Raw genomic sequence first — 24,908 nt, 5'->3', positions numbered from 1 at the left:
CTTTGAGCCAGTTCTGTATCCAAATGGCTAGTTCTCCCTGTATTCAATGAGATCTAACCTGGCTAACCAGTCTCCCATGGGGAACCTTGTTGAACGCCTTACTGCAGTCCATATAGATCATGTCTACCACTCTCCCCTCATCAATCCTCCTTGTTACTTCCTCAAAAAACTCAATCAAGTTTATGAGACATGATTTCCCACGCACAAAGCCATTTTGACTATCCCTAATCAGTGCTTGCCTTTCCAAATACATTTGATAAGGTTCCCCATGCTAGGCTCATTCATAAATTCAGGAAGTATGGGATACAGGAGATTTGGCTATCTGGATTCAGAATTGGCTGGCTGACAGAAGGCAGAGAGTGGTTGTAGATGGAAAGTATTCTGCCTGGAGGTCGATGTTGAGTGGGGTCCCACAGGCCTCTGCTCTTTGTAGTTTTTATAAATGACTTGGATTAGGAGGTTGAGAAGTGTGTTAGTAAATTTGCAGATGACACAAATGTTGGAGGTGTCGTCGATAGTATAGAGGGCTACTTCAGGCTGCAGCGCGACACAGGCAGGATGCAGAGCTGAGCTGAGAAATGGCAGATGGAATTCAACCTGGATAAATGTGAAGTAATGCATTTTGGAAGGTCGAATTCGAATGCTGAATATCGAATTAAAGACAGGATGCTTGACAGTGTGGAGGAACAGAGGGATCTGTGTGTTCAAGTACATAGATCCCTCAAAGTTGCCACCTAAGTGGATATGGTTGTTAAGAAAGCATATGGTGTTTTGGCTTCCACTAACAGGGGGATCAAGTTTAAGAGCCGCAAGGATTTGCTGCAACTCTACAAGTCCCTGGTGAGACCATACTTGGAATATTGTGTCCAGTTCTGGTCACCCTACTATAGGAAAGATACAGAGGCTTTGGAGAGGGTGCAAAGAAGGTTTACCAGGATGCTGCCTGGACTGGAGGGCTTGCCTTATGAAGAAAGGTTGAATAAGTTCAAACTTTTCTCTCTGGAGAGAAGGTGGAAAAGAGGAGACCTGATCAAGGTGTAATGGATAGAGTCAATAGCCAGAGACTTCTCCCCAGGGCAGATTGACTTTTATAAGGAGTCATAGTTTGAAGATATTAGGAGGAACGTATAAAGGAGACGTCAGAGGCAGGTTCTTTACACAGAGAGTTGTGAATACATGGAATGCGTTGCCAGCTGTGGTGGTGGAAACAGAGTCATTGGGGACATTTAAGCAACTGCTGGACATGCACATGGATGGCAGTGAGTTGAGGGGTGCGTAGGTTAAGTTACTATATTTTACATTAGGATTAAACCTCAGCACAGCATTGTGGGCCAAAGGGCCTATTCTGTGCTGTACTTTTTTATGTTCTATGTACATCCTGTCCCTCAGGATTCCCTTCAACAATTTGCCCACCACCGATGTCAGGCTCACTGGTCTATAGTTCCCTGGCTTGTCCTTACCATCTTTCTTAAACAGTGGCACCACGTTAGCCAACCTGCAGTCTTCCGGCACCTCACCTGTGACTATTGATGATAGAAATATCTCAGCAAGAGGCTCAGCAATCACTTCTCTAGCTTCCCACAGAGTTCTAGGGTACACTTGATCAGGTCCTGGGGATTTATCCACTCTTAACCATTTCAAGACATCCAGCATTTCCTCCTCTGTAATCTGGACATTTTGCAAGATGTCACCATCTATTTCCCTACAGGTTATATCTTCCATATCCTTTTCCACAGTAAATACTGATGCAAAATATTCATTTCGTATCTCCCCCATTTTCTGTGGCTCCACACAAAGGCCGCCTTGCTGATCTTTGAGGGGCCCTATTCTCTCCGTAGTTACCCATTTGTCCTTAATATATTTGTAAAAACCCTTTGGATTCTTCTGCTTTCTGTATACTCTTCTAAGGATTCACTCGATCTATCCTGTCTATACCTTACAAATGCTTTTTCTTAACAAAACCCTCAATTTCTTTAGTCATTCAGCATTTGCTATATCTACCAGCCTTTCCTTTCACCCTAACAGAACATTCCTTTCTCTGGATTCTCGTTGTCTCATTCCTGAAGGCTTCCCATTTTCCAGCCGTCCCTTTACCAGTGAACATCTGCCCCCAATCAGCTTTTGAAATTTCTTGCCTAATATCATCAAAATTAGCCTTTCTCCAAGTTAGAACTTCAACTTTTAAATCTGGTCTATCCTTTTCCATCAATATTTTAAATCTAATGGAATTATGGTCACTGGCCCCGATAGTGAAGAAGGCATTTGGTATGCTTTCTTTTATTGGACAGTGCATTGAGTATAGGAGTTGGGAGGTCATGTGGCGGCTGTACAGCACATTGGTTAGGCCAATTTTGAAATATTGTGTGGAAGTCTGGAGTCCTTCCCTTCGGAAGAATGTTGTGAAACTTGAAAGAGTTCAAAAAATTTACAAGGGTGTTTGAGCTACAGGGACAGACTGAATAGGGATGGCATGGTGGCTCACAGTGTCAGGGACCCGGGTTCGATTCCAGCCTCGGGTGACTGTCTGTGTGGAGTTTGCATGTTCTCCCCAAGTCTGCTTTGGTTTCCTCTGGATAATTCCTTCCGCAAACCAAAGATATGCAGGTCAGGTGAATTGGCCATGTTATATTGCCCATCATGTTAGTCCGGGTCAATGTAGGGGAATAGGTCTGGGTGGGTTACTCTTTGGAGGGTCAGAGTGGACTTGTTGGGCCGAATGGCCTGTTTCCAAGCTGTAGGGAATCTAATCTAAGCTGGGGCTGTTTTCCGTGGAGCATTGCAGGCTGAGGATCACCGTATAGCGGTTTATAAAATCATGAGGGCCATGGGTAGGATAAATAGACAAAATCTTTTCCCTGGGGTGGGGGGAGTCTAGAACTAGTGGGCATAGCTTTAAGGCGAGAGGAGAATGATATAAAAGTGACATCAGGACCAATGTTTTTACGCAGAGAATGCTGCATGTATGGAAAGAGCTGCTAGAAGAAGTGGTTGAGGCTAGTACAATTGCAGCATTTAAAAGGCATCTGCATGGGTATATGAATATGAAGGGTTTGGAGGGATATGGGCCAAGTCCCAGCAAATGGGACTAGATTAGGTTTGGATTCTGGACGGCATGGACAATTTGGACCCAAGAGTCTGTTTCCTTGCTGTACATCCCAATAACTCTATGTGCACTTGTGAATCTAAGGCATATAAGGCTGTGGCCAAGTGTTGGAAAATGGGATTAGAATAGTTTGGTGGTTGTTTTTAACCTGCCCAGAATGGTAGGCCGAAAGGCCTTTTTCTGTGCTGTAAATCTCTGAGACTCTTTGGGCATGAAGCCTGTCGAAGCCACTCACCAACCTGACTTGGAATATATCTCTGTTCCTTCAGTGTTGCTGGGTCAAAATTCTGGAAGTCCTTTCCAAACAGTATTGTGGGTCTACCTCCAGCTCATGAATTACAGCGGTTCAAAACGATAGCTCAGCATCCCATTCTCAAAGGCAAGTCAGGACAGCAATAAAGCCGCCGGAGATGCCCATGTCCCATGAGTGATTTTTTTTAAAGCATTATCGAGACCAAGTGGGAATGTGGATTTCAAGCCTAAAGCATTAACCTGTTGTTAGATTTGAGACGGCCCAGGGAATCCCTTGTGGACTCAGACCTTTAAAGTCTCTCTCGGTTCGTCCCAGAGATCGTACTCTTTGGAAGTCTGGAATAAAAGCCTCTTACAGACAGTTTAGTTTAATTTTAGTCATCCCCTTTATTCACTAATAGCAATATAACACTGATACCTATAAGCTAAACTAATTAGGTTCTAATAATTTATGTTCCACCCATTGCTAAGAATCCTGTCCTTAACTCTGTATTCAGCATTCAAATTCAACCTTCCAAAATGAATCAGTTTACATTTATCCAGGTTGAACTCATTCTGCCACTTCTCAGTCCAGCTTTGCATCTTGCTGCAGCCTGCAACAGCTCTCCACACTGTCTACAAAACCACCAACCTTTGTGTCATCGGCAAACTTACTCACGCTTCCATTTCTTCATTCAAGTCATTTTTAAAAACTACAAAGAGCAGAGGCCCAATAGTGGCTATCCACTCTATCTATGCCTCACCACCTTGTACACCTCTGTCAGGTCACCCCATCTTTCTTCACTCCAATGAGAAAAGACCCAGCTGCCTTAACCTTTCTTCATAAGACATGCCCTCCACTCCAGGCTGCATCCGGGTAAATATCCTCTGCACCCTATCTAAAGCTTCCACATTCTCCTTATAATGAGACAACCAGAACTGAACACAAGATTCCAAGTAGGATCTAACCAGGGCTTTACAGAGCTGAAGTATAACCTGACAGCCCTTAAACTCAATCCCTCTGCTAATGAAAGCCAACACACCATATGCCTTCTCAACAACCCTTGGGTGGCAAGGTTTCCTACCTCTGTCCTCCCAGTGTTTTTTCTAAGCCATCAACACTGCGATTTCATGTGGCCTATTTTATTGCAGTGAAAACACCAGAGCTTTTTAAACTTCTCTTTCCCCTTCATGAGTTTCCTTTATATCCTGTGTTAAGCTATCTTTATTATCTTCACCGAAATCTACTGTTCCCTCACTACATGAAGATTGCTCTTTTCCCCAATTTCTATCCCTCCTGGATTGAAATTGATCTCTGAAGCCAAACTTTGATGTCTGTACCAATTCATAATCATCAGCCATTTCAGTTGCTAATCTTGCCGTTTTAACTCTCTGCTTTTCCGTGTGAGTTGTCACCACCTCAGGAAGTGAATTTTTGAACTCCTTCAAAATAATCATCTCCCTCAGAGCTTCATATGTTTGATCTATTTTTTAATGCCCTTACCCATCCATCAAAATTTTGTTGTTTAATCCCTACAAACTCAACGTATGTTTGACCAAGGTCCCTCCTTAGATCTGGCACAAGCTTATATGCACTTAAGATGGCTTTCTTCACCTCCTCGTTCGCCCAGATACCTTCTCTGATAGTGAGGCAAATACCTCACTAGCTCTACGTACCAGCTTTGTTTGGATCAACAAAACCCACATGGTATCTGGCTAATTCATTTGTCTAGCTACCTTCACAAATGAGATGTAAAAGGCTTCTATATCCTTCTCATCAAATTTGACACTAATTTTTCTGAGATCACCCTCCACCAACACCAAGACAAAGTATTCGTTTAGGACCTCACATACCTCTTTTTCATGACCCATTTTAGGCCTTCTAATTCCTCGTTTAAGTTCTTTCCTACATCCCTGATGCACTTGCTTTATCAGGGCCCATCTTGCTGGACTTTCCATATGCTGCTTTTCTTTTTTGACAAAGGTCACAAGATTTCTGGTCTTCCAAAGTTCATGTAACTTGCCACACACATTCTTCGTTCTGACAGGAACATGCCGCTCTGAACTCTTATCAACTGCTGTTTGAAATACTCCCACATGTCCATAGTGGATTTACCCTGAAACAGCTGCCTCCAATCAAAATTTGTCAGTTCCTGCCTAATATTGTAGTGTAGTGTAAAGGGATGGACAATGACTCAGTAGCTAGCACTACTGCCTCACAGTGCCAGGGACTTGGGTTCAATACCAGCCTTGGGTGACTGTGTGGAGTTTGCACATTCTCCCCGTATCTGTGTGGGTTTCCTCAGGTCAGGTGAATTGGCCATGGTAAATTGCCCAGTGTTAGGCGCATTTGTCAGAGGAAAATGGGTCTGAGTGAGTTAGTCTTCAGAGGGTAGGTGTGGACTCGTTGAGCCAAATGGCCTTTTTCCACATCATAGGGAATAAAATCTAGAAAGTAGTTTGTCTTCACCCAAGGACACCCTACTCCTTATCCATGAGTATCTTAAAACTGTGATGTAGGGGTGCCTGGAGTGGACAAAGTTAAAAATCACACAACACCAGTTAGCAGTGCTCCCAAGTGCCAAAACCTTACTGAGTTCTTTGAGAAGGTGATCAAACAGGTGGATGAAGGTAAAATGGTCGATGTGGTGTATGTGGACTTCAGTAAGGCATTTGATAAGGTTCTCCATGGGAGGCTATTGCACAAAATATGGAGGCATGGGATTGAGGATGATTTAGCGGTTTGGATCAGAAATTGGCTAGCTGAAAAAAGACAGAGGGTGGTAGTTGATGGAAAATGTTCAGCCTGAAATTTAGTTACTCATGGTGACTGAATCTGTTTTGGGGCCACTGCTGTTTCATATAAATAACCTGAATGAGGGCGTAGAAGGACGGATTAGTAAATTAGTATGGTCATTGGAGTTGTAAATAGTGCAGAAAAATGTTGCAGTTACAGAGGGACACAGATGAGCTGCAGAACTGGGCTGAGAGATAGCAAGTGGAGTTTAATGCGGAAAAGTATGAGGTGCTTCACTTTGGAAGGAGCAACAGGAATAAAGAGTACTGGGCTAATGGTAAGAATCTTGGTAGTGTAGATGAGCAGAGAGATCTCAGTGACCAGGTACATTGATCCTTAAAAGTTGCCACCCAGGTTGATAAGGTTGTTAAGAAGGCATAAGGTGTGCTTGCATTTATTGGTCAAGGGATTGAGTTTCAGAGCCACGAGGACATACTGCAGCTTTACAAAACTCTGGTGCAGCTGCACTTGGAATTTTGTGTACAGTTCTGGTCACCGTATTATAGGAAGAATGTAGAATCTTAACAGGATGTTGCCTGCTATGGAGGGAAGGTCTTACGAGGAAAGGCTGAGGACTTGATGCTGTTTTCGTTAGAGAGAAGACGGTTGAGAGGTGACATAATTGAGACATATAAGATAATCAGAGGGTTAGATAGGATGGACAGTGAGAGCTTTTTTCCTTGGATGGTGATGGCTAGCATGAGTGGACATAGCTTTAAATTGAGGGATAGTAGATATAGCACAGATGTCAGAGGTGGTTTCTTTACTCAGAGAGTAGAAGGTGCATGGAATGCCCTGCCTGCAACAGTAGTAGATGCGCCAACTTTAAGGGCATTTAAATGGTTGTTGCTTTAGTACTACAGATTCCTGAAGAAGGGCTCATGCCCAAAACGTCGATTCTCCTGCTCTTTGGATGCTGCCTGACCTGCTGCGCTTTTCCAGCAACACATTTTCAGCTTAGTACTAGAAGACCATAGGACTGCTTTCTCACCTGAGAGAGAGAGGTGGCTAATGTTGCTTTAACATGAAGGTCGTCATACCTCAGGCAATGGGCAAGTTTAGGAATGTGGGACCTTCATGGTGACCTCATCCGGCACAGAGATTGAGCACATGCTGTTGCATCACTCTGCATCACAAACCAGCTGACCAGCCAACTCAGTTAACTCACGCCTGGCTATTACTCCATAGGCACTTGAATATGGACTTCATTTGAGTCCGCAATGTATCAGTCCAGAAAACCATCTTGTACACACTCCAGGAATGTCTCCTCTATCGTATTGTTACTGATGTGATTTGCTCAATTTACGTGCAGATTGAAGTCACCCAGAATAATTATAAGATATCAGAACAGAATTAGGCCATTTGGCCCACCAAGTCTGCTCTACCATTTGATCATGGTTGCTATGTTGCTCAACCCTCTTCTCCTGTCTTCAGCCTTCTCACATAACCATTGATCCGCATATTAGTCAAGAACAGAACTATCTCTGTCTTGAATACACTTAATGACTTGACCTCCATAGCTCTCTCAGGCAATAAGTTCCACAGAATTGCCACCCTCTGACTGAAGAAACTACACTTTATCTCAGTTCTAAATTATTGTCCCTTCACTCTGAAGCAGTGCCCTTGGATCCTAGTCTCTCCTATGAGTTGAAACATCTCCTCTCCCTCCATTCTATGCAGGCCTCTCAGTATACTTCAGTAAATTTCAATCATTTCGACCTTATACTTCTAAACTCCATTGAATACATAGTCTGATTCTTCAATTGCTACATGTGTAATAAGTCCTTCATCCCTGGGATCATATAGTAAACCTTTTCTAGACTCCTCCAATGCTAGCACATCCTCTGGTATACCGTGTGCTGTTTTGGTTGCCCTGTTATAGGAAGCATATTTAAAAAACTGGAGAGGCTTTGGAAAAGATTTTGCAGGAAATGGAAGGCGAGTTATAAAAATAGCTGGTTAGGCTGAAACCTTTCTCACGGCCGTGTAGGAGGTTGAGAGGTGACCTTATGGAGGTTTATAGAATCATGAGGGGCATAGATAAGATGAATAGCCAAGGTCTTTTCTCAAGGTGGGGGAGTTCAAAACTAGGGGGCATGTTTTTAAAGTGAGAGGAGAAAGATTTAAAAGGGAACTGAGGGGTAACTTTTTTACACAAAGAATAGTTTATGTGTGGAATGAATTGCTAGAGGAAGTGGTGAATGCACATGCAGTTACAACATTTATGAGAGTTCCTCACTTTCTCCTTTATGACAGTTAGCTAAGTACATGAATAGGAGAAAGTGAGAACTACAGATGCTGGAGATCCCAGTCGAGAGTGTGATGCTGGAAAAGCACAGCAGGTCAGGCAGCTTTGGGAATATTGATCACAATTCCATAAGTTTTAGAATGCTCATGGATAAAGACTACCGTGATCCAAAAGGAAGAGTGCTAAATTGGGGGAAGGCCAACTTTTCCAAAATTTGGCAGTAGCTGGGGAATGAAGATTGGGAGCAGTTGTTTGAAGGGAAATCCACATTTGACATGTTGGAGGCTTTTAAAGAGAGGTTGATTAGATTTCAGGAGAGCTATGTTCCTGTGAAAATTAGGGATAGAAATGGCAAGATTAGGGAACCATAGATGACGGTTGAAGTTGAGACGAGCCAAGAGGAGAAAGGATGTGTACATACGGTTTAGGCCACTGAAGACAGACGAAGTTTTGTAAAAATATTGGGAACGTAGCACCAATTTGAAATGAGGAATTAAGAAGGCTAAAAGGGGTCATGAGATATCATCAGCGAGCAGGATTGAAGAAAACCACAAAGCCTTTTATTCATATGAAGGATTAAGAGTGTAACTAGGGAAAGGATTGGCCAACTCAAGGATAAAGGAGGAAAAATATGCATGGAGTGAGAGAAAATGGGTGAGATTCTTAATGAGTATTTTGCATCGGTATTCACTGACGAGAGAAACGTTGCAAATGTTGAGGTCAGGGATAAATCTTTGCTTACTCTAGGTCAAGTCTGCAAACTGATTGGGAGGAAGTGTTAGGTATTCTAAAAGGCATTAAGGTGGACAAATCCCCAGGTCCGGATGGGATCCATCCCAGATTACTGAGGGAAGCGAGAGAGGAAATAGCTGAGGCTTCAACACATATCTTTGCAGCATTCTTGAACACAGTTGAGATCTCAAAGGACTGGAGAATTGCTAATGTCCCCTTATTTAAGAAGTGTTGCAGGGATAATCCAGGTAATCACAGACGTGTGAGCCTGACGTCAGTGGTAGGGAAGCTGCTGGAGAAGATACTGAAGGGATAGGATATATACCCATTTGGAAGAAAATAGACTTATCAGTGATAGGCAGCAATATTTTGTGCAGGGAAGGTCATGTCTTACAAACCCAAGAGAATTCTTTGAAGAGGTGACAAAGTTGATTGATGAGGGAAGGGATGCAGAGGTCATATACATTGGATAAAGTTCCCGATGGTAGGCTGATGGAGAACATGAAGTCGCATGGTTTGCAGGGTGTTCTAGCTAGATGGATAGAGAACTGTTTGGGCAACAGGAGACAAAGCGTAGTAGTAGTGGAAGGGAGCTTCTCAAAATGGAGACCTGTGACCAGGGATCCGTGCTGGGACCACTGTTGTTTGTGAGATACATAAATGTTTTGGAGGAAGGTATAGGTTGCCTCATTAGCAAGTTTGCAGATGACACTAAGATTGGTGGAGTAGTAGATAGTGAAGAGGACTGTCAGAGAATTCTGCAAAATATAGATAGATTGGCGAGTTGGGCAGAGAAATGGCAGATGGACAAATGTGAGGTGGTGCATTTTGGAAGATCCAATTCAAGAACGAACTATAAAGAAAAATTGATGTGCAGAGAGATCTGGATGTTCACGTTCATTGTTCCCTGAAGGTGGCAACACAGGTCAGTGGGGTGGTCAAGAAGGCATACGCATGCTTTCCTTCATCAGGTGGGGTACAAGAGTTGGCAAGTCATGTTCCAGTTGTATAAGACTTTCGTCCGACCACACTTGGAATACTGTCTACAGTTGTGGTGCCACAGTTCTTGTAGCTCAGATTCCAGTTGCTGTAGTTGTCGGTATGTTCACTGAGCTGGGAAGTTGGTTCACAGATGTTTTGTCCCCTGTCTAGGTGAAATCCTCAGTGCTTTGGAGCTCCTGAGAAGCACTGCTGAACTGTGTCTTCTGGAATTTATTTGGTTCTGTTCCTGCAGTTTCCGGTTGCCGGTTCTGTTTGTTCGTGGCAATGGTCGGTATATTGAGTCTAGGTCAATTAGATTACTTACAATGTGGAAACAGGCCCTTCGGCCTAACAAGTCCACACTGACCCACCAAAGCGCAACCCACCCATACCCCTACATTTACCCCTTACCGAACACTACCGGCAATTTAGCATAGCCAATTCACCTGACCCGCACATCTTTGGACTGTGGGAGGAAACCGGAGCACCCAGAGGAAACCCACACAGACACGGGGAGAATGTGCAAACTCCACACAGTCAGTCGCCTGAGGCCGGAATTGAACCCAGGTTCTCTGGCGCTGTGAGGCAGCAGTGCTAACCACTGTGCCACCCACAAATGTTTTTATTGATCAATGTTTTTATTGATAGAGCCAATGGATGAGTGTCATGCCTCTAGAAATTGGCTGGCTGCCCTCTGTTTATCTTGTCCTATTATTGTGTTGTTTCAGTCGAATTTATGATCCTTGTCATCTCTGTGTATAGCTACTAGGGACAGCTGGTAGTGGTGTTTAGTGACCGGCTGGTGTTCATGAATGCAGATTGCTAGTTATCTGCCTGTTAGTTCTTTATAGTGTTTTGTGCAGTCTTTGCATGGAATCTTGTAAACTAATGGTAAACTACAGCTATAGCTAAGATTCTTGGTAGTGTAGATGAGCTGAGATCTCAGTGTCCAGGTGCACAGATCCTTGAAAGTTGTCCTTGAACCCAGGTTGATAGGGTTCTTAAGAAGGTATACGGTGTGTTAGCTTTTATTGGTAGAGGGATTGAGTTTCAGAACCATGAGATCTTGCTGCAGCTGTACAGAAACTCTGGTGCGGTCACATTTTGAGTATTGCGTACAGTTCTGGTCACCGCATTATAGGAGGAATATGGAAGCGTTGGTAAGGGTTCAGAGGAGATTTACTAGAATGTTGCCTGAAACAGAGGGAAGGTCTATGAGGAAAGGCTGAAAGAATTGAGGCTCGTTTCGTTAGAAAGAAGAAAGTTGAGAGGTGACTTAATTGAGACATTTTAGATAATCAGAGGGTTAGATAGGGTGGACAGTGAGAGCCTTTTTCGTCGATGGTGATGGCTAACATGAGGAGACATAGCTTTAAATTGAGGGGTGATAGATGTAGGACAGAGATAGTTTCTTTACTCAGAGAGTAGTAGGGGTGTGGAATGCACTGCCTGCAGCAGTTGTAGTAGACTCGCCAACTTTAAGGGCATTTAAATTAGCGTTAGATTGTTCATTGCTTTGACCATGTTGGATTAATTCCATAAAGATGTCAACAGTTGAGAGGTTCTGATGGAACATGAATTAGTGAGCTGGTTATTGTCAAAACGTGTGGTGCTGGTAAAGCACAGCCGGTAAGGTAGCATCCAAGGAACAGGAGAGGTAGCATTTCAAGCATATTCTCTTCATTGAGAATGTGGGGTGAGTTGAGAGATAAATGGGAGAGGGGTGGGTCTGGGGGTCAAGTAGCTGGGAATGCAATAGGTAGATGAAGGTTGGGGGTAATGGTGATACGTCGGAGTGGACAGTGGAACGGACAAGTGGAAAGGAAGGTGTCAGGTAGGACAGTTCAAGAGGACAGTGATGAGTTGGAAGGTTGGATGTGGGATAAGGTGGGGGGAGGGGAGATGAGGAAACTGGTGAAATACACATTGATTCTGAGTGGTTGGGGGTTCCCAAGCAGAAATGAGGTCTTCTTCCTCCAGGCATCAGGTGACGAGAATTTGATAGTGGAGGAAGTCCAGGACTTGCATGTCCTTTGCAGAATGGGACAGGGAGTTGAAGTGGTTGGCCACAGGGCAGTGGGATTGTTTAGTGTGTGTGTGTTCCAGAAATATTCTCTGAAACATTCTGCAAGTCGGCATCCTGTCTCCCCAGTGTAGACGAGACCACATGGAGAGCAACTGACACAGGAGGTGACATGTATCGAGATGCAGGAAAATCTCTGTCCAATGTGGAAAGATCCTTATCTAGCTATCAATTCCCAGCTCCCTTCTCCCCAGCCCCAACCCCTCCCATTTATCTCTCAGGCTCCTTAGAGCCTCCAATTCCTGAAGAAGAGCTTATGCTCAAAACTTCGACTCTCCTATTCCGTCAGATGCTGCCTGACCTGCTATGCTTTTCCAGCACCATTTTTTTTTACACTCTGATCTCCAGCATCTGCAGTCCTCACTTTCTCAGAGTGAGCTGGTTATCGCTGAGTGAGTACAGCCTGATCGCACTGTTGTTACTGCCTTGCATCAATTTGCTGATGATAGAGTGTAGACTGACAGGGGTTCGGTTATGGGTGGGATTGGATTTGTCTGCTTTTGCGGACTTGACATAACCAGACTATTTTCTATTAAATGCTGCTTCAATGTAAATATTGTGGTTATATTTGAACAGCTTGTCTGATGCAAAAGCGAGAGCAGAGCACTGAGTGTGATGACCATAATCGTATTGAAGCCAAAGCAAGCTGGAAGGGCCGAATGGCCTACTCTTGATCCGATATTTCTACGTTGGTGATTTTTCAGAAGAAGCTGATATACAAATGTGCACATCCATAGCCAGAAAAACGCATGGATTCTGGAATTGGAACATCCTTTTGCATTCCTATTGGTCAGAAAACCTTGTCAATCTTGTGTGCGTCGTGTACTCAGCGTGCACAAGACAGACTGAAGAATAGGGCTGGTAGAGATGGAGGTTGCAATGTTCACAAATATGCAGTATCGACCTCAATAAAACGGTTTGGTGTTTTGCTCAGAGTACAAGTAAGCTGCACATTTTCTTCAGAAATCAGACCCCAGTTTAACGGCCAGTCGGGACTCCGGTTATCATGACGGACCTATAGGTAGAAACTGTTCCCACTGGTAAAAGCATTGAGAATAAGAGTGTAGATGTCAAATAAATTACAAAGAACAAAGAGAACAAAGAAAATTTACAGCCCAGGAACAGGCCCTTCGGCCCTCCAAGCCTGAGCCGATCCAAAGGTACTGTCTAAACCTGTCGGTCAATTCCTAAGCATCTGTATCCCCCTACTCCCCACCGACTCATGCATTTGTCCAGACTCATCTTAAAGGAATCTACCGTGCCTGCCTCTACTACCTTTGCTGACAACGTATTCCAAATGCCCACTACCCTCTGTGTGAAGTACTTGCCACGTGTATCCCACTTAAACTTTCCACCTCTCACCTCTCGTTATTGAATCCTACACCCTGGGAAAAAGCTTGTCTCTATCCACCCTGACTATACCCTTCATGATTTGTAAACCTCAATCTGTCCCGCCTCAATCTCCTTTTTTCTAAAGAAAATAAACCTAACCTCTCTTCATAGCTAGCACCTTCCATACCAGGCAGCATCCTTGTAAACCTTCTCTGCACCCTCTCCAAAGTGTCCACATCCTTTAGGTAATGTGACGACCAGAACTGTACACAGTATTCTAAATGCAGCCGAACCAATGTCTTGTACAATTTTAACATGACTTGCCAGTTCTTATACTCAATACCCCATCCAATGAAGGCAAGCATACTATATGCCTTCTTGACCACTTTATCCACCTGTGCAGCAACCTTCAGGGTACAATGGACCTGCACTCCCAGATTTCTCATCTCACCAACTTTTCCCAAGGCTCTTCCGTCCATTATTTAATTCGCTCTAGAATTAGTCTTGCCTTAATGCATCACCTCACATTTATCTGGATTGAAAACCATCTGCCACTTTTCCGCCCACCTCTCCAGTCTATCTATATCCTACTGTATTCTCCGACAATCCCTTTTGCTTTCTGCTACTCCACCAATCTTCATGTCATCTGCAAACTTGCTGATCATACCAACAATGCCCTGTTCCAGATCATTTATGTATAGCAAGATGTGCAGGTCAGGTGAATTGGCCATGCTAAATTGCCCGTAGTGTTAGGTAAGGGGTAAATGTAGGGGTACGGGTGGGTTGCGCTTCGGCGGGTCGGTGAGGACTTGTTGGGCCGAAGGGCCTGTTTCCACACTGTAAGTAATCTAATCTAATCTAATTACAAACAACAGTGGCCCCAACACTGACGCCTGTGGAACACCACTGGTCACCTTTCTCCATTTCGAGAAACTCCCTTCAACTACTACTCTCTAGAGACAGAAATACGTTTGATAACTCACTGTAATACAAACATTATTTGCTCAACCAGTTCTTTATCCACCCAGCTAGAACACCCTGCACACCATGTGACTTCATTTTCTCCATTCGTCTATAATAGGGAACCTTATCAAACGCCTTACTAAAGTCCAGGTATATGACGTCAACAGCTCTTCCTTCATCTATGAACTTGGTCACTTCTTCAAAAAACTCTTAAGTTGGTAAGACACGATCTCGCCCACACAAAACCATGTTACCTATCACTGATAAGCCCATTCTTTTCTAAATATAAATAGATCCTATCCCTCAGTACCTTCTCCAGCAACTTTCCCACCACTGACAACAGGCTCACTGGTCTGTAGTTACCCGGAATATCCCTACTACCTTTCTTATTCAGAGGGACAACATGAGCAATCCTCTAGTCCTCTGGCACCTCACCTGTATTTAAGGATGCCACAAAGATATCTGTCAGGGCCCCAGCGATTTCCTCTGTCGTCTCCCTCAGTAACCTGGGACAGATCCCATCTGGTCCTGGTGATTTGTCCACCTTAATAACCTCTAGCCTACCCAACACATCTTCCCTACTTATGTCAATGTGATCCAAACTAATCAAACTTCTGTCTCTCATCTCAACATTCATGTTCCTCTCCTCAATCAGAATCTCACCCATTCTCTCAGGTTCGACACACAGCCTTCCTTTTTTTCCTTTAGTGGACTAATCCTTTCTCTAGTTCATCTAGTCTGCTTCTTATATAAAAATAAAATGCTTTGGGATTCTCCTTAATTCTGCTCGCTAAAGCTATTTCATGACCCCTTTTAGCCCGCTTGATACCTCGTTTAAGACTTGTCCTACTCTTCCGATATTCTTCCAGAGCCTGTTCTGTTCTTAGCTGCCTAGACCTTATGTACACTTCCCTTTTCCTCTTGGTTAGTCGTACAATTTCTCCTGTCATCCACGCTCCACGAAACTTTCCCTTCAGGATAGCCTCTGCCTTCAATGGGTCATGCCTATCCTGCACTATCTTTAACCTATCTTTGAAAGCCTCCTACATCACAAATGTGGCCTTCTCTTCAAATATCTGTGTCAAATCCACATTTCTGAGCTCCTGCCTAATTTTGATATAATTGGCCTTGGCCCAGTTTAGTACTCTTCCCTTAAGACCACACTCTTCTTTATCTACGAGTATTCTAAAACTTGCAGAATTGTGGTCACTGTTTCCAAAGAAATCCCCCCACCGTAACTTCTACCTCCTGTCCTGGCTCGTTCCCCAGTACCAGGTCCAATATGGCCCTTTCCCTTGTCGGACTATTAACAGAGAAGGAAATGAGATGCGGTAAAGAAACTTGATCTGGACTGTATCGCATTTTCCTTGAGAAAGCATAAGTTTAGGCAGGTTCAGTCAAGGGCAATAGATGCTTTAGGTGTAAGCTCTTCATTAAGAACATCAACTGTCCTGCTCCTCAGATGCTGCCAGACCTGCTGTGCTTTTCCAGCGCGACACTTTTTGACTCTAATCTCCAGTATCTGAGATCCTCACTTTCATCAAGGGCAATAGGTGATGATTTGATTAGACACTATGTACAGGATTTCTGGGAGAAGTCAGGAAAATGGCACAAGTCAGCAAGCATATTTGGGGCACCATACTGCCACAATGTGTTGAATGGCCTCCTTCTGTGCCTTTACAATTCTGTGAATCACAATTGCTCATTGAACTTGCACACAGTCGGTTATGAATATGAATCTAATGTATGATCATCTGTATGCTTTCTCAAGGACAAGCAATTACAAATAATGTTAGTATTACAGTGAGTTATCAAACGTATTTCTGTCTCTAGATGCACATTTAAAAGAAAGTTTCAGAAAGAATTTGAAAAACTTAAGGATAGATAAGTTCTCTGGGCCAGAATGGATATAACCTAGATTACTACAGGAAGCAAGGTAAGAGTTTGCTATGCCTTTGGTTACGATTTTTGTATCCTCACTGTTCACTTGAGCAGTGCCAGATGATTAGAGGGTGGCAAATATTATTCTCTTATTATGATTACTTGGAAAACCATAGTTTGATTAGAGATAGTCAGCATGGCGTTTTGAGGGGCAGATCATTCCTCACAAGCCTTATGGAATTATTTAAGGATGTGACAAAACACATTCATGAAAGTAGAGCAGTGGATATCGTGTACATGGATTTTAGCAAGCATTTGATAAGGTTTCTCATGGTAGGCGCATGCAGAAAGTGAGGAGGCATAGAATGCAGGGAAATTTGGCTGTCTGGAACAGAATTGGCTGGCCCATAGAAGACAGAAGATTGTCGTAAACAGAAAGTATTCAGCCTGGAGCTTGTTGACCAATGGTGTTCTACAGGGATCTGTTCTGGGACCTCTGCTCTTTGTGATTTTTAAAAATGACTTGGATGAGGAAATGGAAGGTTGGGTTAGTAAGTTTGCCAATGACACAAAGATTGGTGGAGTGGCGGAGGGCTGTTATAGGTTGCAACGGGATATTGACAGGATACAGAACTGGGCTAAGAAGTGGCAGATGGAGTTCAACCTGGAAAAGTGTCAAGTTATTCATTTTGGGAAGTTAAGTTTGAATATAGATTCCAGATTTAAAGGCAAGATTCTTGGCAGTGTGGAGGAACAGAGCAATCTTGGGGTCCATGTCCATAGATCCCTCAAATTTGCCAGCCAAGTTGATAAGGTTGTTAAGAAAGTGTATGGTGTGTTGGCGTTGACTAGCAGGGGAATCAAATTTAAGAGCTACGTGGTTAACGTGCAACTCTATAAATCCCTAGTTAAGATTTATTTTAATTATTGTGTTCAGACCAGGTCACCTCATTATAGGAACAATGTGGAAGCTTTAGAGAGGGTGCAGACGATATTTACCAGGATGCTGCCTGGACTGGAGGGCATGTCTTATCAAGAAAGGTTGAGGGAGCTAGTGCTTTTCTTATTGAAGCAAAGAAGGTGACTTGATAGTGGTGTACAATATGATGACAGGCATAGACAGAGTGAATAGTCAGTGACTATTTCCCTGGGCAGAAATGGCTATCGCAGGGGTAAATAATTTTAAGGTGATTGGAGGAAGGTTTAGGGGAGATGTCAGAGATCGGTTCTTTGTACAGAGTGATGGGTGTGTGCATTGCACTGCCAGTGGTTGTAGTAGAGTCAGATACATTCGGACATTTAAGCAACTCTTGGATAAGTACGTGGATGATAGTAAAAGGAAGGATATGTAGGTTAGTTTGATCTTAGAGTAGGATAGAGGTCAGTACAACATCTAGGGCCGAAGGTTCTATGTTGTAGAATTATGGCAGAAAAAGTAGGGAGAATGTGGGACATGGATTTATAACTTTGAGGGGAAAATGTTCAACAAAGCCTGGATTTGTCTGGACACAATTTCTTTTCCAGTGCAATAGAAAGAAAGGATTTGTTGATGAAAAACCCAATCATATATCATATTGCAATTTGAGAGAGTTACGTGAATCATCAGGACCTGAATGTAACCTTTCAATGTATTCATCTGATCTGTTAGTAAGGGAACATCTCAAACATCAGTGTGACTGGAAAAGCACTGACACACCTCGTGAGAGTGTTCCAGTCAACAGACTGGGAAAGAATTTGAGCCAGTTATGCAGCCTTAATGTCAACTGATTCCAAACTTTGCAAGTTATCCCTCAAACCAATTTTGTTTTTTGATGTTGCAAACAATAGCCTGCTTTAACAGTGAATTGACTAAAATGTAAAGGACAGCTTAGTCAAGATCCTCCTTCTTAGAGTCAGGGTAACGATCATGGATCGTATCAATTAATATTATTTACAGTTGGCCTCCATCATTACCATCCTTGCCTTCCCCCTCTTAAGTCTCTCAGTAACAGCTATGAAATCTATCTGCGAATATACTTGGGTTCTTCATGGGAGCTGTTCGATTTTTCACGAGGTCCTAATTAGCTCTTCCCTCAGCTCCTCTCTGACTTTCACCATTCCTTTAAATACTTGACATTGTCTGTTTTCTGACCTGAGCTCCTGTGACCGAACGCTCACTTAGAACATAGGGGAGGCAGAGCAGAGGTGAAGAACTTTGAATTACATTAGTCCAGCAGAGTCCAAGGCCACCTATGCTAGTTTTGTTTGTTTGTTGAGATGTTGTACCTGACACACACTGTTTTCAGCTACACGCAGAGAGTGGAGCACAGAGGGCAGCATGGTTGCTCAGTGGTTAGCACTGTTCCCTCACAACACCTGGGACCTGAGTTCAATTCCCACCTCGAGTGACTGTCTGTGTGGGGTTTGCACATTCTCCCTCTGTCTGCGTGAGTTTCCTCCCACAATCCAAAGATGTGCAAGTTAGGTGAACTGGCCATGCTAAATTGCCCATAATTGTAGGTTAGGTGCATGAATTGGGGTAAACATAGGGTAATAGGGTAGAGGAATGGGTTGGGGTGGGTTCAGTGTGAACTTGTTGGGCCTAATGGTCTGTGGGATTCTTTTCGATGATCTGTTTCATTTTCTCACATATTCTGCTATTTTCTGTCTGTAAATTAATTTCCAGCTCCAGTGATCAGTTTAATAATGGATTTTTCGCTTGTGTAATGCACTCTATTATGCAATACAACAGTACTTTTCGCCATCCACCACTTCTCTTTTACAACTGGTGTATTAATTGCCATAAGTCTTTTTATTCAGCTGTAAAGCACACAAATGTGAACAAGACGACCAATGTTTAAAAGCATCTGGATCAGTGCACAAATAGGAAGGATTTAGAAGGATTTGTGACAATGGAGACTTAATTAGTTTCAGATATCTGGTCGGCGTGGACAAGTTGGACTGAAGAGTCTGTTTCGTGCTCTACATCTCTATGACACTATAACTTATTCCAGATTATTCCACCTCAATAGTTCCTTTCTGAACCTCTTCAGGATAGACTCTCAATCTCTGTTGCACTATTCCATCAGTTTCAGTACATTTCCCATTTCTGATGCTGCATCACACTGTATGCCAGTTCCATTTGAACACATCACAATTTCATTATAATTTACTTCACAGAATCAAAGAATTGTTTCAGCACAAAGAGAGGCCATTGGGGTCATCATGCCGACATCACTTCTATTCTTTACAGCTAACTTACTGGCTTTACTCCATATGTCTGTACATCAGGTCTATCCAAGTAAGCCTCAATGGAACCTGCCTCTGCCACATTTCCAGGCAGTGCCTTCCACACTCTGACCATTCATTGTGTGACAAAGCTTTTTCTCATGTCACTTTGCTTCTTTTGCATGTCACTTTAAATTTAAATCCTCTCCATTTTGTTTCCCAATTCACAAGTGGGAAGAACTTCTCCTTACCTATTTCTATTCAGTAGGCTTCTAATTTTGACAACTTTCATCACTCTCATCTCGGCCTTCTCCTGTTCAAGGAGAACAGTTCCACCTTCTTTAATCTAACACCATAACTGATGCTTCTCATTCCTAGAAGCATTCTTGTAAAGCACTTCAGCACTTGCTTCAATGCATTCATACTTTTCCTAGAACTTGATGGCGATGACTACACAATCTCCAGGGGAGGCTAAATTAGAGTCTTGTATATAATTTCAACATCACCTCCCTGCTCTTGTATTCTATGCCCCTACAAATAAAAGCTGAAAATATTGCATCTTTTATTCATTTCTCACTCAGTCCTGCCACCTTCAGTGATGCACATGTACATCCACGTCCTTCTGCTGCCGCATTGTTTGAATCGTACCTTCTATTTTAGATTATCTTTCCGAATTCTTGTGACCAGAATGCATTACCTTACACTTCCCTGTACTGAATCTCATCTGCCACCTACCTGCCCACTCCACCAACACAAGAATATTATACATGAGTTTAACTACAGTCTAAGACTGTTGTTTCCCCAGTTTCCTGTCCAGTTTATGTTGGAACGGGGTATGTCAATCCCTGCATTTGAAGCCAAGCTTAATCTCAGTAACGTGAGAACAGCATGTGCATAAAATTCCTCACTTTTAGGAAGTACTCTCATTGTAGTCAGTTCATGGCTCAAGTTACATAAAGATCACTCACATAAATAAAATATCTGTATTAACTTCTCATTCCCCACAGGGATAGGGAGGGGTGAGCCTATGGGAGAATATAGCCTGATCTGTACTAACCCCTCTGTTCTCTACATGACAGGTATAGAGAGGGGTGAGGTCATGCGTGATTTGAAATCAAGAAATTTTAAATTGAGCTATCACTTGACATGGAGCCGATGTAGGTCAATGCGCACAGGGGGTGAACAGGACTAATATGAGAAAGCAAACGGGGAGCAAAAACACCAGAAACTCTATTTCAATTCACCTCCCTTCCCACTGATACCCTCCCAGTGTCTTGTTTACTTTGCTTTGTTCTCAGCAGAGCTGACCTATTTTCTGCTATACACTTACCACTCTCACCTCCTCTCTATCTAAAACTCTCCAAGGGTGGCTCAGTGGTTCGCCTCGTAGCGCCAGGGACTCAGGTTTGATTTCCTGGCCTGTGGGTGACTGTCTGTGTGGAGTTTGCCTGTGACTGTGTGGGTTTGCTCCTGGTGCTCCAGTTTCCTCCCACTGTCCAAAGATATGCAGGTTAGATGAATTGGCCATGCTAAATTGCCCAATAATCTTCAGGAATGTGTCGGCTAAGTGCATTAGTCGGGGGAAATGTACAGTAATAGGGTAGGGGAATGGGTTTGGGTGGAATACTTTTCGGCGAGTCGGTGTGGTCTTGTTGGGCCTAATGGCCCGTTTCCACAGAGTAGAGATTCTATGATTCTATACAACCATCATTGGCATTCTGAACACCCATACAATCTTCCACTTGCTCCCACCCCCCAACTCCACCCCCCCACCCCCGCCACCTCTGTTTCTCCAGTATAAATACTATTATTTTCCTAGTTCCCCTTCAGTGTCAAGGAAGAGTAGATTAGACTTAAAACATTAATTATTTTTCCCTCTTTACAAATGCTGTCAGATGTGCTGAGTTTCTCCAATGCTTTGTTTGTATTTCAGACCTCCATCTCCATACTTGTATGCTAATACTCAAAGCAAAGCTGAATTGATTTCACTTTATCCAGAAAGTTAACACCAAGAGCTGGGTTGGAGGCGGTGATCATCAGCTGAGACAGACCCCATTTCACAGGGTTCAGTCCTGATTGTGAGTAACAGCAAAACCAGTCATGGTAGCTGCTTGTGAACTTGTTTATGTCTCAACAGATTGGATGACTGAGTAAATCCTTTACCGCACTCGGAGCAGGTGAAGGGTCTGTCCCCGGTGTGAATACGCTGGTGCTTCAGCAGATTAGACAAATTATTGAACCTTTTCCCACACTCGGGGCAGCTGAATGGCCTCTCCCCAGTGTGAATTCGCTGGTGCACAATGAGATGAGATGATTTCCTGAACCCAGTCCCACAGTAAGAACATCTGAATGGTTTCTCATCAGTGTGAACACGTTGATGGCTGACCAATTCAGCAGAACTTTTAAAGCATTTCCCACAATGCAGGCATTGAAATGGTCTTTCATCACTGTGAACCCGCTGGTGTTTCAGCAGGTGGGATGACTGAGTGAATCCCTTACCACACTCAGAACAGATGAATGATCTCTCGCCATTGTGAACTCGCTGGTGTGATGACTGAGTGCTTCCCTTCCCACACTCTGACCGGCCAAATGACCTATTCTCAGTGTGAACTCGCTGATGTGCCATCAGGTGGGATGACTGAGTGAATCCCTTCCCACACTCTGTGCAGGTGAATGGTCTCTCCCCAGTGTGAGTTCTCTGATGACATAAGAGGTTGGAAAACTGAGTGAATCCCTTCCCACACTCAGGACAAGTGAATGGCCTCTCTCCAGTGTGACTGCGTCGATGTGTTTCTAGGTCAGATGGGTAATTGAATCCCTTTCCACAATCCACACATTTCCACGGTTTTTCCCCAGTGTGACTGCACTTGTGTCTGGACAGGCCAGACGATCGGCTGAAGCCTCGTCCACACAGAGGACATGAGTACAGTTTCTCCCCACTGTGAAAGCCGATTTTACCTTCCATGTTCAAAGTCCAGAAAGATATTCAGGTCACTAAAAATTGAGTGACACTGTCAGATCCTGATGTAATGTTTAATTGGAATTTGTTGATGGTAAATTCTCCCCTTCCAAAATCCTGGAAAAATGATTGAAAACAGAAAGAAGGGAATGAGTGAGGTCCCACAAAGACAGAAACATAAATTGAACTCAATGAATCTTATAATTTCTGTAGATAAAACTCGTGAACCATAAAGCTGCCTGATTGTCATAAACACACAACTGGATCACAAACATGTCACTCCTTCTGGACCCACAGCAGAATCTGGCTTGGATTAGTGGAAAGACCAAGAAAGAGAGAGGTTATGGTGTTGTCATGGTTCAACAAAAGGAATTTTGTAAACAAAGTCCTAAGCCTCCTATAAGAATCCTGGCAGCAGGTGTATGTTAACAACCTTATCATCCAAATCACTTCGAAGTCCCACACCATACTGCCCTGTGTGACATCCAGTTTGAATTTAAAATAAAACCTTCATTTAACTAAATGAATATTGGGAAGAATGAAGTCAGTGTCTTTAGACAAGCTATAAACTCCATGCCAAAGCCACTGATTTCATCTCTCTTTTTGGTCATGTGAGGCTGAACCACACAGGACGCAATCATACAAAATAGAAGAGTTGAACACGCTTCTGATTGTTTGGGGCAAGGCAGATCAGAAACGTTGTTCATGAATGATTGTAAAGGGGTTACAGGACACAACTCACAGTTTTGGGTGAGCCCTCCGGGGGATCATCGCGAGCAATAAAGGAATTACAACACTCTGACCTGCTGGCTGCACCATCAACCTGTTGAACATTGACCGACCCTGTATGTGAAGATACCGTTTACACAGGGTTATGAGTTTCAGCTGAGGGACTTAATGTGACTCAACAGAACCACAGGTCTTTGGACACCTAGGGCTGCATGGCAGAGGGAATTAAAGCAAAGAATTTAAGAAAGGTCACCGGACTTGAAATGGGAAGCATGGTGACTCAGTGTTTCGTATCACTGCCTCACAGCACTGTGGACCCAGGTGCAATTCCACCCTGGGGTGACTGTCTGTGTGAGGTTTGCACATTATCCCCAGGTCAGCGTAGGTTTCCGCTGGGTGCTCCAGTTTCCTCCCACAGTCCAAAGATGTGCACGTTAGGTGGACTGGCCAATAGGGTGGAGGATGAGTCTGGGTATAATGCTCTTCGGCCAACGCTATTTTGATTTAGTCCCTGCCCTCCCCTTCACTGTTTGATCACACAGCATTGCCCTTTGATGTGAAGGGCACTGCTTGTCACAGGCCACTCGGGTGTTTTCCTACTTTTCCTGGTGGTGGAAATTAAATAAAGATTTGTGCACTTTGTGTCTCACAGCTGCACACACACACCATGGGTGCTGGGGAAAATAAGCACTACCGCAGTTAGGCGGTAGTGTGGGGGTTAAGAAAAAAGAAGAAAAAAAATATATAATGCTCTTCGGAGGATCATTGTGGACCAGTTGGGCCGTATAGCCTGTTTCCAGACTGTAGGAATTCTATAATTAACTCCATATTTTTCTCCATATATTGTGCCAGACTTGTAGCGTTCCCCTAGCAGTTATTGGTTTTGTTGCGAGATTTGTTATCTTATACTTTAATCTTTGCCATAGCTTTGCGTCACCAATAAGCCGTGAGGCCTCATCAGTTTGATTGACCATTCTAAGCTAATGTCGGCGACTGCTCCCTGGCCCCCTACAAAGACGGCGGCTTTGCATGTCCATTGCGCCTCATTGCCCCTAAGAAAGATGGCGTCCTTTAGCATAGGCCCAACACTAGAAGCTGTGGCCCCGCTCTTTGTTCACGGGAGAAGGAGAGATAAATTCCTGACTGGGATTTGCAAGGGACTTACACAACACATTTACTAACCTGGCCGAGCACTCGCCACGTCCATCGGTCTCTCCACTGCTCCATAATTTTACTGTTTATGAATCCGAACTGATCATCCCATCACCGCCGTCACTGTTTTCGCGCATGTTCCATGCCGCTTAAACATTACGCATGCGCGTTTTTCATGTTATGTCGATCGAGGTTAAAAATCACGCAACACCACCCGATGTAGGAGCGTCACCCCGAAAGCTAGTGCTTCCAGTTACACCTGTTGGACTATAACCTGGTGTTGTGTGATTTTTAACTTTGTACACCCCAGTCCAACACCGGCATCTCCAAATCATGACGTAGTTCGGGGAACATTCACAACCGCGGGGGGTGCTGGGTTGCATTGAAGGGACAATCGTGTTTATTAATTTACTTTGGTGAAGCTGCAGAAACTGTGACGTCATAAAATTCAAAAAAAACGTCTCTCCCCAATGTTAACCATTGCCTCTGTTCACTTGTTCCACACATTGT

The 24,908-nt window shown here is 43.6% G+C and overlaps 1 protein-coding gene across 1 annotated transcript; it reads right to left on the bottom strand.

Moving 5' to 3' along the window:
- Window positions 1–21,405: 21,405 nt before the first annotated feature.
- Window positions 21,406–24,597, bottom strand: LOC132836322 (zinc finger protein 436-like). The gene is made up of 2 exons (XM_060855749.1): window positions 24,429–24,597; window positions 21,406–22,634 (listed from the first exon to the last, which is right to left on the bottom strand). Exon 2 carries the CDS (start codon window positions 22,521–22,523, stop codon window positions 21,657–21,659), a length of 867 nt encoding a protein of 288 aa, XP_060711732.1. The 5' UTR covers window positions 22,524–22,634; window positions 24,429–24,597; the 3' UTR covers window positions 21,406–21,656.
- Window positions 24,598–24,908: the final 311 nt, after the last annotated feature.

This window comes from Hemiscyllium ocellatum, chromosome 46, assembly GCF_020745735.1.
Source record: "Hemiscyllium ocellatum isolate sHemOce1 chromosome 46, sHemOce1.pat.X.cur, whole genome shotgun sequence".
Taxonomy (NCBI): Eukaryota; Metazoa; Chordata; class Chondrichthyes; order Orectolobiformes; family Hemiscylliidae; genus Hemiscyllium; species Hemiscyllium ocellatum.
The sequence above is the reverse complement of the archived record's forward strand: the minus strand, read 5'-3'. Positions and strand labels throughout refer to the sequence as shown.